This window comes from Egretta garzetta, unplaced genomic scaffold (genome assembly GCF_000687185.1).
Source record: "Egretta garzetta isolate BGI_Z169 unplaced genomic scaffold, ASM68718v1 scaffold229, whole genome shotgun sequence".
Taxonomy (NCBI): domain Eukaryota; kingdom Metazoa; phylum Chordata; class Aves; order Pelecaniformes; family Ardeidae; genus Egretta; species Egretta garzetta.
In genome coordinates this window covers 1,970,341-1,986,355 of record NW_009270000.1, presented here as the reverse complement: position 1 = coordinate 1,986,355, position 16,015 = coordinate 1,970,341, and the positions used below count along the sequence as shown (strand labels likewise).

General features: G+C 43.8%; 1 protein-coding gene across 1 annotated transcript in view; it reads right to left on the bottom strand.

Moving 5' to 3' along the window:
- CABLES1 (Cdk5 and Abl enzyme substrate 1) overlaps positions 1-16,015 on the bottom strand; it is a 37,212-nt gene that overhangs the window by 7,551 nt on the left and 13,646 nt on the right. Inside the window, exons 4-6 of the mRNA XM_009647645.2 lie at positions 9,077-9,176; positions 7,410-7,566; positions 6,527-6,630 (exon numbers count right to left, since the gene is read on the bottom strand). Of these exons, the coding sequence (XP_009645940.1) occupies positions 6,527-6,630; positions 7,410-7,566; positions 9,077-9,176 (361 nt within the window). The remainder of the gene's footprint in view (positions 1-6,526; positions 6,631-7,409; positions 7,567-9,076; positions 9,177-16,015) is intronic.

Here is a 16,015-nt window from a genome sequence, read left to right as displayed (position 1 = left end):
GCCGCTTCCTGCAAGACAACAGTCTCTACGACATAAATCACAATAATGAAATCCAGATGAAAGCTGGTGTGTGCTGGGTTTGATTCATGTAACAGGATAATGGCAGCATGTTTGAACACACTGGCTCTAAGGCAGCTGTCTCATCTTGTCAGGGCCATGCTGGAGAGCTCAGCTAACTGCCCTTGTTCTCCAGAAAAGAAATTGTGCAACTTCTGGGTTTTTTTTTCTTTCCCCCCCTTGGTTTTTTTTTTTTTGCCCACCTTTGTCTGGGCAGTGGGACACTGCTTGCCCAGCTGGTGCCAATAGAAACACGTGCACATGGGACCCTGCCCATCAGAGAGGCAGGCAGCAGAAGAAAAAAAAAAGAATATCTGTTGACAGGCAATTTAAAAGTAATGCCGAATTAGTGTCTGTTGAGGGATTACATCAGTTAACCCTTCTAACTGGTTCTGGCCGGGCACCCGAGCACCCCTCTTGCTGTCACGCCATGCCTGGGGCACAGCACCCTCTAGGCTACACAGAAATCCGGGTCCCCAACCCCGCTCCTGCCCAGGGCATCTCCTGCACCCTGTGAACAGCTCGGCACGGAGCAGCATCCCCCCACCGCTGCCCCTGCCCACCAGGGATGGAGCAGAGGAAACCTCTGGGGTGGCGCAGTGACCCACAGGGACCAGCTGGGGTCTGAGACGGGAGGCCTCTGACCTCATGGCATCCTTTGCTGCCTGCTCTCTGCTCAGTGTTTACTCTTCTATTCTCTGTTTTAGGCCATTCCATTGTGCTTGAGCTGCCTGCGAGTCCCAAACGAAGCCGCCATGTTGAGGAGAAGGTATGACTGTAAACGGCGTGGATTTTTGTCTGTCCAGATCAATTCTGGTTTTGCCCATGTAGGAGGACCATTCGACACCGATGCACTGAATTCTATGAAGGATTTGCAAATATTTCCCTAAAAGGAGCACAGTGTTTTTCTGTCCATACATAATGTTATTCCCTGCCAGGCAGGCACCCTGCACTCCCAGAGCTGTCAGACACACGAGCGAGGCCCTGGGAACTACCAAACTCTCTCTCTTATACTCCAATCTCCAATGTTTGTAACTTCTGTCATCCAGAAACGCCTGTCTTGTTTCTCACAGCTTATTTGCACAAAACACATTTCACTTCGGTATTCAGCAATACTCCTTCGCGAGCTCTGTTCACGTCCTCTGTATACAAATCTGTGTATATGTATATTTTAGTTTGGCCATGGAAGTTGCACAAGACAAATGAAAGCCTTGATATATGGTAGCTGACAGATGCCTGGACAACATGATGAATGCTTCGGCCGAAGTCTGTACTCTGCACACATCTTGCATGGCTGGCAGTTTTGAACTTGGAGGTTAGCTTGTGTGTTATTCACAAGCGTTTTCAAGCAGCTGCTTTCTCATAGGAAAGCTGTATATATAGTTTCATAAATACGGGCGGAGGGAGGATGCCTGAAATGGTTGGAAAGACTGGCAAGATGAAATATTGTTGAGAATAAATCCTACTTTGGCATGTTACCAGTAAAAGATGATCTAGCCTTGGATGCCTCTATCTCCCACTTAAGAAGGATAAAATCAGAATAAAATAGTGAATAAAAGGAAAGGTATACGATATGCTCTCTTCAGCTCTCGTTACTGTGTACCCCCTGACAAATCTACTTCACAGAGAGCAGACAGAAGACGGATACCTTCAACAGACCGCGAGTAGGCCAACTGGAAGTTCTCAACCACATAACAAATGAAAAGAAGTCAATGCCTCTGCACTGCCTGGCTACCTTAATGCATATCATAGGAGACCAGCTATGCAGCCATAAACTGTCAGTAACCTAATGCATATACTTACGGCTGAAGATGCATATACATGGGAAATCCTGCTAGAGCAGAGGCTTAAAACAGTGATAGGAAGTGAGAGAGACTCCTTCTTTACAATTTAAAAAAAAAAAAAAGGAAAAGGAAGACTAAAAGAAGATGTTTCTGTTGTTAGAAAGTTATTAGTATTCAAGGATTTTAAATGGAAAGATTTAGAATTTCACAAAGCAAATAATCTCCAAACTGCCTCTTTGAATTAAAGTACATGGAAGGGTGCCAGTTTATTTTACTTGGTTAACACACTGAAATAATTCTCAATTAATACAGTGTGTCATTGTTACAAAGTATGTGCTCATTGGAGACTCAGCCAAATATAGCATCAAATGCATCCAGCACAGGGTTTAAATGCGGCTATATACCACCACTGCGATCCTCTGCTCCCTGAAAGCTTTTGGGTACAAGGTCAGCAGCTGATAAAAAAGCAGTCTGGAGATGCTTAATTTACAGCTACGGAAGCGGCCTGAAGAATAGGGTGACGGCACCGAAGGACGCTGGCTGCAGCAGAGCGCTCCTGACCTTGATGCTCCTTGTGAAAGACAGAATGGGGGAGCAAGAGACCGAATGCGCTATATCATCGTGCAGGGCTTTTGTTGGATTCAACAGCCTGGGCAGCAAGCAGTTCTAATTTTAAAATCACATTGGAGGACTAATATTTAATAACGCAGCCTGGCTGTGCTCGACGCTAGGTCCTGGCAAACGCAGGCTGACAGTCAGCCCCGCTGTAAGAGCACTGCAGACTTCTGCGACACGCTTTTTTTATTACTGGTGTACAGATGTCAATTTATTTTGACATAATTAAACCAATGCACTGAAATTGTAGTTAAGTACCCGAACCAATTTCCAAGTGTATCCCTTGCGCACGGATAGATGGATATTGCAGGGATGTTATTACAGAAGGGTCACTCGAAGTCAAGATGCTACTCCTGCACGGAAGGAGTGTTTCTGCTGGCAAGAAGGCAGGGAGGCACCGACGAGTTTGGATGCACCCTGGTCAATGTGAGACTCAAGCACAGAAATTACTGCTCTGTCTGGTAGATAAAGTTCCCATTCTAGAGAGATTTAAGAATCTGCAAGAATTCCTGTTTCAGCAGTATCAGCCAGGAAGACATCTGTTAACCGTGACATGGTGTTTCCCTCCTCCCCCTGCCCCCCAGCATGAAATTCTTCTACCTCTTACTGTTTATATTGCGGTAGAGATTGTAGACTCTCCTACAAAGCCAACATAAAGCAAAATAATTTCTCTGGGGTAGACCGGAATTTAAATATGACTAACACAATTAAAAGAAGCCGTAAAGTTTATGCTGGGAAAGTACTGAAGCTGCTTTTTCGGAATGATCCCCTGACAGGCCGTTTGCAGGTATTACTTTTAGAAATGCAGCAGGGAAGTGCATACCCTTTCAAGCTAGGAACTTCACTGTAGAAAAAGACCAGACGGAAAGCACTTCTCTTCTCCTTCTCCACAGCTGTCTTCAAGGAAGAAGCTCAGCTACCCCTTGAAAACAGCTGAGGACTTGCAGTTAAAAATCCTCTGCAAGTCAGGACTAATTCAGCCCCGTCGAGTTATGAGACTATAAAGTCGATGTCAGTGATGATAAACTCAGGCTCCACAAAAACGTGAGGGAACTGCACGTTGCGTAGGTTCGAGCGCTAACGGCACGTATTTCAGAATAGAAGCCAGGCAGGACCACACATTTTGCCTGCCCTGTGCCTCAGGATAAAGGCTGCAGTCGTTACTGATGCAGCAGTCACGCAAAGCCTCAACCGAGTTTTACCAGCGGAGAAATCCTGGCCCGCCAAGTACGAGCCAGGCTCCCAGGAGCAGTATCGGTGGACATAGTCCTGTTCCGCAGTCAGCGCCGCTGCCCAGCATCCAGCCCCGCTCATCCACACCGCCCGCCGTGTGTTCGCATTCCTCTCGCACACCTTCCCCCCCCCGTTAGCTGCTCTGGCATCCGTAAGGGGCGGCGGGGGGAGAAATATCCACAAGCGTGCAGCTGCCAAGCATTAATGCTAAATGCTGGCCAAGTAATGAAACTTTAATTACAAGCTGCAGCTCTCCACACACAACAAAATGTTCGGTGCTGACATCAGAGCCGCTCTCAGCTGCTCCGGCACTTGCGAGAGGCAGTAATTACAGCTGTATTCTGCTCAGGACCAGAGACCTGTTTCCATCTGTGTACAGCAGCTCCGCAGCTCCGCGGTCGTTTGGCAGAGGTCTCTCACCACCGCCATGGCTGCGCACGGTCAGGAAAAAAAACACAGGTTTCTCGCTGGCCTCAGACTGCAATTTGCTTTAATTGCAGCATACGCCGATTTTTAGATTTGGGGAAGTAAATGACTTGAAATTACAGCCTATTATGCTCCAGTTCACACTGATGTCAACTGCAGGGAGGGGGAATGCCAGCTGAGTCCAGAAAGTCTAATATGGATGCGGGTAAAGCCTCCTATATAGCCAGGATAGCCCTATATTCACCAGCTTGATGCACAAGCCCTCCTTACCCGCAGCCCGAGTTGCCAAATCCTATTTAACCTGCAAGCTCCCGGGACACTCCGACACTACCTTTTCTCCCTTCTTGCGGCTGAAGGAAATCTCTCAGCTGAGCCCTGAAGAACAACCCCTCACTCTTTGGTTTCTTGCAAAGCTGTTTAGCTCCTGCGTGGCATCACGGCTATGCTGCTTCAACCAGGGGCAGGCAAAATCCTTGGACTTTGGACAAGAGAGCTCTCGGCATGTGCCAGTTATTCCCACCAACGAAAGAAACACAGCACTTAATGCCTTTCAGCCCTTTCTTAGATTAGTGCCTGCCTTCAGAGTGGGAGAGGCGAGTGCTGAAGAAGTGACGGCTAGAAGGCAAATTCAGGCAAAAAAACCCCAAAATGTGAAATAAGGCATTTTTCCAGACACAGCAGTAATTAAACCCCAAAGAAAATGAAAAAGCAGGGAGACCCCTGTCAATGCAGATGTACTCTAGACAAACAATGACATTGATTTTAACAACTGCCCTTGAAGTCCATTTTTCACCTTTAAAGCATCTGATCATACCTCTGTCGCAGTGGAAATCCCCAGTCCTCACTGCAATAAAAGTACCTCAAAACGCTGTGGTTAACCAGCATACGGAAAAGAAGGGCATCGAACGTCCGCTCCAGGGCCTCGGAGACCTCCCCTGCAGGACGCTACCCTGGCTGTCCTGTTCCGACTTGCCCAACCATGTCCATCTCAGTACCACGGTGAAAAGGGATCAAAGATCTCAGGTGATCCAAGAAGACTCAGACTGCTTGGTGCACATTTGCAGCCTGAGGAAGGCTAGAAACACAACCACGACTGCTAAAGCTATCTTCACCATGGATGCCAGTTAACAACATCTTTCTCTTTGAGGGAAGACAGTTCCCTGTCCATGACAATAACCCTATCCAAGCCCAACAAATATTTTCCCACCCAGAGGTAGCTGCCAGAAGAGGTTGACACTTTGTGGGTTGGCAGCCAAAAGATAACTTGCCAACCCTAAAAGTAAAACTGGCTGAAAGTAAGCGGAGGACATACTGGACCTCCCACTTGAACATTTAGCACAAACAACAGCCTCAGAGCTCGATTAAGCCTTTCTGTGCAACAGGCAGAACACTCCTGCCAGCAAGGAGATAAGCTTCAGTCTACATGGAACATGTAAAATCCGTTTATTTTGGAGATGGAGAACCCAAGAGTATTTATCAAATAAAGACCAGGGTGGGGGGCAGAAAAGAACCCACAAAGAGTGTATCTTTACATACATTAGTAGTTTCTTAAATCATATCTCTGTTAAGTGGGGACATGGACGACACTTTAGACCTCAGTGTTTCAAATCCTATCCTATTTGTATATAGATAAGCATACTAGGTCACCACTTTGGGAAAAAAAAAAGCTTTTCCCTGCTGCCTACTACTGCTTTGGATGTATAATTCAGACAGATACATGCTCACATGCATGTGATGGCACTGCATCTTGCAACAGTCCTGCCAAAATAAGACACCAAAGTCTACAGACTTGGTGCAACCGAAAAAAAGGCTACAGAAGTCTTTCACCACAGAAAACATTGAGTGAGAGCATGGATCAAGGAACAGTTATGCGTCTGTATTGTTACAGGTTTGGATATAGTGAAAAATATACAGGCTCTGCTCGTAATAGCCGGAGTTAAAGGAAGGACTATCCCATGGTGAAATAAATACCTGGGAAACAAAGGCTCTACTAGACACCAAAGCGCTGTTCTGAGGAGTGAATGATAGGCATCAAAACACAATGCAGCTTCATGACTTCAGAAAAACCCTAATGGGCATCCTCCTATTTTGTAATAGATGCCAGTTAGGGGAAGTACGAGTTTTCCTCTGAATGCGAGAAAATGAACACATTGTTCGAACAAGCCTTTCATCTAAAGCATTTATGAACTACAGCGGTAATAAAAGCATTTACTTTTGTAATACCTCCACGAGTTTGTTTTTACATGTCCCGGTAAGTAACTGTCATACAGAACAAAGCATTCCAAACAGCTGTTATTAGTAGATTAAAAATAATAATAATCTTCTTAAAATATGGCCAAATGTTACCTCAACCTTCAAAATATTGTTACCAGAATTTATCTGTGCTACACCTAATTTTGCATATCACTTACCATATATGAAGGAAATATTAGAACCCGCTTATGTTTGCCACATGGCCATTGGGGATCATCTAAAAGATTTGGGTCATATTCAACAAAGTCTCCCAGGTCACTACCTATAAAACAATGGTAAATGTAAGAAAGGAAATCATTACATCAAGAAATCTCCAGACTTAACAGAAGTGGCAAACGAGTTCACAGATAATGCACAAGATGGTCCTCATGCAAGATTTTTCAAAGAGTCGGAAGATTTAGCTAATCTTGAAAACTCTGCTAATAAAATTTGCAAAGATATAGAGGACCTTATAGAGATACAGAGCTTATTAATTACCTGGTAAATGTGAATTTAGGGCTTAGAGAACTGCAAAATTATATAAAGCATTACTTTTATTCCCAGAAACAGGTTTTCATCTGTTTATGCAGATGTTTTGATTTGTTTCATTTACCATGCCAAAATATCTTAAGCATATAGTGCTCTGGCTTACATTTTGTGCCTGGTTTTGTAAACACAGCCCTTTCCAGCCTAATAAAGGTCACAAGTATGATTTACACCTTCAGCTTGTGTTGACCCTGTAAATTTTCCATAGCAAAGGAAGGCAACGATGAGCCTGATGCGGGAGGAACAAACAATGCCGGTGACAGGAGGAGGCATGCCGGGTGCCATCAGGGGCTGTCAATACGACCAACAGTCTTGTTTACTTAACTTTCCATCCTCTGTAAGCCAGCTTTGCTAAAGAAAACAGGGAACAAGCTCTGTTTCACCCACAACATGAGACTGTATTTTGCCTCATTTAAGCAAAAAGAGGGGGCTAAAACATGACATATGTCCATCCTTCACAATAACTGCCTGTCACCAAGCTATGCAAGGCTATTAGAACATTTCTTGAGAAGTTACCTGCATCAATGCTCCCCTGGGTGCTGTTAGCTCTTGCCAAAGAAAGGCTACGATGGCTTGCATTGCGAAACTGGGAGAAGGATGAGGTGGAGTCTATTGTGTTTCTCCGAGTTCCCAGAGCATTGGTGGGAAATAGGAATTGTGTATAAGAAACCGTCTAAAAAGAAAGTCAGAACAGACAGTTACTATCAGCCCAACTCGGCCGCAGTGGGATGCCTTTGGTGCATCCCAATTGGAGGCAAGGGAAGCCAAATTAGCGATGGATTTTCTGGATTTAATAGTTAGGCACAGATGAATAAACACCAGCCACCTACATTTGCTTCAGTGCAGTCAGTTTATCCATGCAAAAAAAGCTTTTGCAAAGGCATTAATTCTTCAACAAAACAAAACCACAAGCACACACACAAGCTCTAATACACTGGATTTACAAAATCCTACTCAAGGGTCAGATTTAGAAATATGTCAGTTTGGTCAGGTTTTTTTCCAGTGGACCTTCTCTGTGGCAGATTTCAGCTCCTTCACTGGAACAGCATCTGTATGGGTCCCTCAGCACAGAGCTGCCAGAGGCAAATCACTTGATCATTACTAAACTTAAGCACTTTCTCTGGTATTTTTCTCCTTTAGGATTTTGTCTGGCAGAGTCTTATTGGTGTCGTAAGTGAGCTCTGGTTTATAGCAATGGTTGTGGGAGATCATTTATTACCTCCCAACACAGACTAAGTGTGAATGAGTAACTTGTGACAAAATTATTTTTAGAGCATACTGATTCTCTGCTTTTACCCTTGGCCAGGAGTAGGCTATGCCTTGCTTCTTGTAGGTTTATTTTCCAAAAATAACACTATATTGAAGAAAAAAAAAGTCTCAGACTCCAGACTGGTTTACGAGGAGGTCAGAACAGGTATCAAATAAAACATTTGAGCTTTCATTTATTTATAAGCAGACAGATTGTCCTCAGGAATTTACAGCCTGTGGTCTGGCCTGACACCTGGTTAGGTGAGCACACCATGTGTAGCAGCATTGACCTAGGGCCTTTAAGTCCATATATTACAGCAGGCTGGGTAAACTGAACTGTAAAAAGTAAATCAGGCTTTCAGCAAAAAAATGCTTTCATTTTTGATTAACATTGTCTCTCTTCTATGTATTTGTTTAAAAAGGATTACTTTCCCTGAAGATTTGTAATTGCTTATTCTATTCAAGTGAATGCACTCTTGGATTTTGAAATACTCATCAGATTTGTACTACTGTCTTCCTGCTCTTTGGAAAAATATACTGTTAAACAAAGTTTATTTTATTAAATAAAATTGAAAGCAAACAGAATTACAGCTTACGACTCTCAACAGAAATTATTTTCAAGCCCCTGACAATATACTCTGCAGTGATACCTCCTGCCAGAGCCAGGGGAAGGCTGCGTGATTCAGTAATGCTTTACAGACTCAGATGCTGCCAGAGGCAAATTTGTTCAAGGAGCCAGAGTTGTTTGCATTGACAGCTTGGGCAGTCCTCCTGAATTTCTGCTAAGCTGATTTACAGTTTGCACATACTGTGCTTTAGCTACTGTGCTACACTGCATGTTATAACTTACGTTTATATTTGTGCTTGTTATTAGTTAAGCCATTTTTTCCCTTATTACATAAAATCTAAGGGAGTAGGAACCGAAGCATCCCCACCTTCCCATCCGCTCCGAGCTCCACACCTTCAAGACCAATTATCTCTTTCAGGCACACTCCAGTAGAATGGCACTGGCGTCCACCATCCAGCTTCATATCCCTGGGAAAGAGAAACCAGAGCAGAAACAGCTCTTAATACGGACGCCTTGCTCACCTTCCACCACCCAGTGCTGAAATAAGGTAGCAGCATTAATCCAAACATGCCAATGCAAAGCACAGACCAGACAACTTTTACTACAGGCAGCAGTCGTGTCGTCTAAAATACATTATAGAGAAAACCCCCGCTTTGCTCCAGGTGGCACCTCATACCCCACCTGTGGTGCAGAGCAAGGTTCCCCATCATTGGATACCTCTGACAGAACCCGGCACTGGAAGGAACTGGAAGTCTATGCACTTCAGGCGAGACAACCTAGCCTGAACGCTTGACTGCCACGTATCCAGCAGATGGACGCTCCCTGAGTATGTCCCCACGTGCCCCTGTGCTGTTGGACAGAGGTAATGGCCTGTGAAAGCCTCCAGGAGGGATTGCTGCTCTTCTGAGCCCAGTGACCCTCCTGCTGGAGGCCGGCAGGAGAAACCCAGCTCTCCATCACCTCGACATGGAAACCTGAGGATCTACTTTAGAAGGACCGACCCACTCGGCATCTTACACTTTGGAGGTAAATGAGATGCCTGAGACAACCAGGCTGTATCCCATGCTTTAGCCTCACGATCAAAATGTGAGCAAAGGTAGAAAAGACTATGAGCAAATTTGTGCTCCACAAATGACAGCTGTATACAGCTCCGGAGTATTTATCTCGCAATATTTTCCTGGCCGATTTCCGCTGAGGTCCAAGTATGTGCTTAAAAAATCTGTGTGGGAGAGACGCTGACACTGAGGCAGGGAGAAGCCCTGCAGGCTCTTCACCCGATCGCAGGGCTGGGCTATCTCCTGCACACCCCGTTCCCTTGTCTTCCCTTTCCAACCTGCCACTCACTTTATTTCTCTGAAACGTGGCAATCGATGAGTACCCCACGTACCTTACGGCTGGAAAGACCTAACATGTCTGTCTGCTGGAAAACATGCTTCTGTGACAAAGGAAAAGACTGTATCAAGTTTCTAATCCCAACAAAGTCCTCTTAGTGTCTTGATGGGGGTTTACTTAGCACAGTGTCACATTATCATTCTTGTTTCCTGATATCACATTACTGAGGAGCTGGACAAATAATTATGTAAAAATAACCCTCTGTCCGAGGCATGGGATTAGCCTCTCCACTTAAAGGAACTATTTCTCATAGAGATAAATGCGCAACAGTAACCATTTCAGCAGATCTTACCTACAAAACAAACACACAACCTGAGGGCGCCCTCAAACCCCAAAATGAAAACAAGTATCTCAATTACCTGAAATAGTATCAGAACAGTTTAGTTGCCTTCCACTCAAAACCTTACAGACATAAAGTAAGAAATAATGCCGTTATGACTTTGAAAACAAGTCATGGAGAAATTTCTCCATCCAATTAACAGACAAGGATAGGTAACTCTGTAATTCATCAAATGAAAATCCAGCACCCTTTGAAGAGTCAGCACAGCAGCTTTAAAAAAAAAAAAAAAAAAAAAAGAGCAGCTCTGGGGACTGAAAAGAAATCAGTGCTCTGGGAGCAGGGTCAGCTGGTACACATGGGAATGATTCCTGGACGTTAGCTGAAGATCAACGGACATCAAGGCTTCCATTTTCCCATCTTTCTGATGTTTCTAAAGGAGCCTCTACCTCTTCAGGACCCTGCGGTCATTCTCCCTCATCCTAGATGTTTTGCAAGGGCTACTTAGGGTCTTCCCCTCATCTACATATGCTCTGTATTTCTAGGTAGTATATGATTGCTTGTGTTGTAAAACAGAGTAATAAAATATTATTGTTTGGAGAGAAGCCTGTCCATAAAACAGAGAATTAAACTCCCTCTCTTGAGGAAAATCAGTACTAAACAATGTGCAGTTTCTTATCAGCGTATAAATGGAAAGGCTCATCCTAGCTTATACATATCCTCTTCTCACTGGTAAAAGATCTCCATGAACACCTAATAAGAAATCCCTAGGCGATTTTACTGTATCCTTTTTGAGTTCCCTATCACTATGATAAGCAAGCTAGTCAAGGTTTTGCAGGACAAGCCTTGATTTTTTTCCCTCCCTCCTATTACAGACAAAATGTTCACGAATGCCTCAGCAAAGCTCTTGCTGGGAGAGCAAGCCTAAGGGCTGCCACCCTGCTGCTGGGGGAGCCCCGGCATAGCTGCTTCCTCCCCACACTCCCAAAATCCCAAGAGCAAATAGGGAAGACCTGGGGGATTCCTCTGCTTTGCCCTCTCCAAACAGGGGAGTCATGCCTGGGGAACGAACGGGGTGGCTGTTCGGGTACAGCCACCACACCAGTGCTGCCAACCACTGCCACCAAGTCCTTCAGGACACATGTCCTTGTGTGGCACCATGGTCAATGGGCCCCGTGGGGCAGGAGCATAGGGAGGATAGGCACTTTATATTATAGATATATATATATATGTATATGTATATATATATAAAAACAAAAATGAAGCTTTCACTGTGTTTAAGTTATTTAGATTACCGACGGGACGGAGGAAATGCACAAACCAATATCCAGTAGGAAAAGGTGCTTACAAAATGCAGAGTAGGAAAGATGGTCCTTGCCAAAGAGGCTTTTAAGTGAAGAAAACTTCCTTCCTCCTCTTCCTCGTTTTTGATTTTCCTGTTTTATTTTCCAAAAGTGCTTTTTAACAAAGTTTTCAAGGGATTTGAGCAGACACCAGAAAGCAAAAATACATCATGGGAACTTAGTTTTACTATGTTCAATTTATGTGAGCAGGGAAAGCTTGAGGAAATGAGAACATCGGGGATGACATTTCCTTAGGAGGCAAAAAACTAGATCCCAGTTTCTGACAAACTTTGGGGAGTTACCCTGATTTACACCAATGTCAAACTCTAGATATTCTATGTGTGCATACCATTACCAGAAAGCTGAGCAGTCTTATAAACTACACTCAAAACTAAGCATATTGTTATAGTTATCCAGGACTGCAGAAAAAAAATGGAAGTTTCTCCACCTAATAAGAGTTCATGGATTTTCTTGGAACAGTACCAAGTGACTTGGGATCCCAAATTTTTTGTGAGACGGTGAAAAGTTTTGCTGAGCAGGTAGGTAAGAAGCAAACCAGAAAATCTCACCGTGCCTTTTATTAGTCGGGCCAGGCTTAAAAGAATATAAATTGGATGTTATTATCTTTGGTGGAAGTATAACATTTCTTTAATGAATACTTTGACGTGATCTACACATTATGCTTTGACGTGATCTACAAAGACTCCTGCTGGGCACTTGCTCTTTAAATGACAGCAACAGTTGAACACTTTAGCCTGTGAATAATTTAGGAGTCGATTAAATATTAAATAGATTTCTAGATACATGAAAAGCCTTCTGCTTATTGCAAAGAGGAATCTGATAATTGTTATTTAGAGATGTAAGCCTTCTGAGTCTGTATTTTATGCCTAGTGATTCCCAATTGTTAAGACTTATTCTAAAAGCAAAGGCGGTTCATGAGACATCAAGAAAGGATACTGTTCTTATCTGCCACTGTAAGTAATGTCTACTTACCGACTCTGTTTATAGGGACAAGGACAAGGACAACTTTGGAAAAGAAGTGCTGCCAGCCAGCCCAGTGGCAATCTCCTACTGCCTGAGACTGCCCGCTTTAATTGATCGAGAGCTTTCAGATCCTAATTGCCATTAGCGTTGCTAGAACAACAACTCCAGCGGCAATTTACAGGGAGAGGAGGTGGAAAAACTCTTGGAAAGATGGCTATAATGGGCCAGGACCCTTTTTCTCTCTCCAAACATTCAGGTGCCAGCACGTCAGCTCTTGGTCCTGGTGTTTTGCCCAACACGGAATAAAACTTCAAAATGTAAACCTATTAGCCTTTAGGGATTCATTGCTTAATTTCAATCTAAGGGAACAAGGCAACTCGCAAAAATGAGCAACGGTGGCTCTATAAAATTCATACACGAGATGATTAGTTTTGAAATGTCCTGGTGTGGCAAAAAATCAGATTTATGTGTCTTTCTGTAGAGCTAATATGCACTTGGTTTTCATTTTTTGTTCAATTTGGGAGAAGCAAGGAAAATGGGCGATGGTAAAGAAAAGCAGGGATATTTCAGTTTCCCTATTATTGGCTAAAACCAGATAGTTATTCTTCCCCAGGCCTACAGAATGACAGAAGTTCAGGAAAGGCTCTCAGGATTGATGACTTAATCAAAATTGCCTCAGACACAAAAAGTCTGTTGGAGAAGAATAGCAAGGAACTGGGTAACAAATCTGAAGGACATTAACAGAGTACCCCACTTTGCTGTGTGCATAATTATTGCTGCTATCCCTCTGGCAATTCAGATTCTCTCATTTCTCCTGTAAATATTCCCCAGTTTTCCACACTGGCTTTGCAGTGGTTTTTGGGGGTTTATTTTCCACACTGACTTTGCAGTCTTTGCTTGTAACCTGACCTGCCAAATTACTGATGGCAGGGTGCAGCATACAAGACAACGTCACCTAAATGCTTCTTTTTGCCTCATTTTGCATACAGTTTTCTTACCCAGTTTAAATGAGTTTAGATAACAAAGGCCATTGGGAATGCTTAGCCTATGGACTCATTGATCTTTGTGGCTACATGTTATTTGGAGTGATGGTATTGAAAACCTCTTGCCTGAGGCATCATTGAACTCATTAATGTTCTGGCCAGCTCAATTCAAAGTTAAATTCAGCAGTGATTTGTCTTTAGAAACTGGGTGAAGCTGGTTTGTAGCGTTTCTGAGAAGGACACAAATTCTTTTTATCTAACAACTTGCTGCTTTACTTCAGAAGAATGGTCCGTTTCCTGGGCTTCAATCCATTAGCTTACTCATATTGTATTACTTCCCTTAGCTGTAGGCAAGTTTAGTCAGCTAAATACCTATATTCTTGTCAAGACAGCAATATTTAGCAGCTATGCCTACTGCAGGTAAGTTTCTAACCACTTAATGAATTCACCACCACAAAGAATAAAAGATGAGGTGAATTGGCTGGTTTTATAAGGACACGCACTGCCCGATGCTTTGGATTTTCTGTCCTGTAGCTCAACGCCTCCAGCCCCAATGGCAGTCAGTCACTGTGAGCCCAGCAGCTGAGAGTCAAATATAAGAGTAGTCGTGTTGCAGTGCTGCACCTGCGTGACACCACCAGCTCTCCTCCTCCACTGGGTGCTCTAGATTCATCTTCTAGGCAGGACTTCACAGGAACTTGGAAGCTCTTAAAAGGTTCTTACATCACAAAATAAAGTATCATAAGAACAGGAATTTCAATCTGTGAATGTTTTTGCCAATAACAAAACCAAGCCTAGAGTCCCTTTTCAAAAATATGTTTTTAAATTATGGACCATAATGATGTGTGCCAAAGAAAAAAAACTACAACAGAACAGAACTATAAACTCAAATAACTGCACTACCTTCTTTTCCTGGGGGGAAAGACAATACAGTATCTTCTTCCTCCTTTACAACACCTCTAACAGTGACAGACATACATGGCCATCGAAAATGCTTAGGCACCTTAAAATACTAACAAGAAGTGGATTGCTCTCAGTTGGCTGCAAGCATATGCAGAGCCTTTCTGCAGGCCACCATGTCCTGCAGGCCACATGGAGCAACTCCAACAGCATCCATGAGGACTGCCGGAGTTGTAGCATCTCCTTGGAAGTTGAAGAAGTGGTGCCTAGGAAGGTCCAAGAGCAGGCAAGCAATGGAGGATGGGTTCCCTTCTTCCCCTGCCCAGGAAATCTGCCTTTTCCAGGGTAGCTACCTGGAAGCAGAGCTGAACCTGGTCCTTCTCCATCCCAGCTGGGGTCACACAGAGGATCCGCAGAGCACCCTTGCACCGACCGTGCTGGGGAGGGGCGTGGGCAGAAACCTGCAGGCATGTTCCCTGTGCTGGCTGCAAGGGCCTGGCACTGGGAGCACGACTGGCCTCATGACTAAAAGACTAATATCTGCTGTGTCTGATCCCTAGCTCAAAGGGCTGAAATCCAATTCACCTCAAACCACCCATAGCCCATCTCCAAATGAGTAATTCCTTCAAGTCTTGTTTAATCCACCTGCAAGTGGCTCCACTCTTTGGTCTGCCATGGAACGAATTCCCTCCGAGGGCTAAAGCAGGTCAGTATGCGTGTGCATGTGCATGAGCTGAGTGTGTATTTTTCCTGCGGGGAAGAATAAAGCGGATACTGAGCCAGAAATCCAGTTTCAATACTCTTCACAATGTCGGCTTTCCATCTTTTGGAGTATTGTATTTAAATAAGAAAGGAACTTGAGGAATAGTAATAGCATAACATTACATATGATGCTTCAAATTTGTAAGTATTATTAAAGAATACTGCAGTATCAACACGATCCATAGTATAACATCAGTGAGTGATGAGAAAGGAGGGGAGAAACAATTTTTATAAAGCACAAGATCTCTCCACAATGGTAAAAAAGGTTCAGTCGTCACTTCTGCATCTCCTCATGCCTGTGTTCTGTTGGTAAATGTTACCACAAAATCTCTGTGTGGTAACTGCATGCATGTTTCACAGGTGAGCAAGGTTTTGTTCAGCAGAAAAATTCAGATCATGAATACCCTTCAGCCATGAAGATTTCCAATACATTGAAAAAAAAACAGTAGCAACTGCACAACCGATCCTGCAGTACCACCAGCAGCCCTTGAATTGCCTCGCCTCTAACCTGTGCATCACATGATGACTTCGTATTCCATAAAAAACATGATCAAAGCCAAGCATTCAGACGACATTATCCATGTGGCTGAATCCTGTAGGTGCTACCTGCCTCTGCAGATCAGACTGTAATGATAACAAGAGTTTGTGTGTGTCTGCTAATTTAA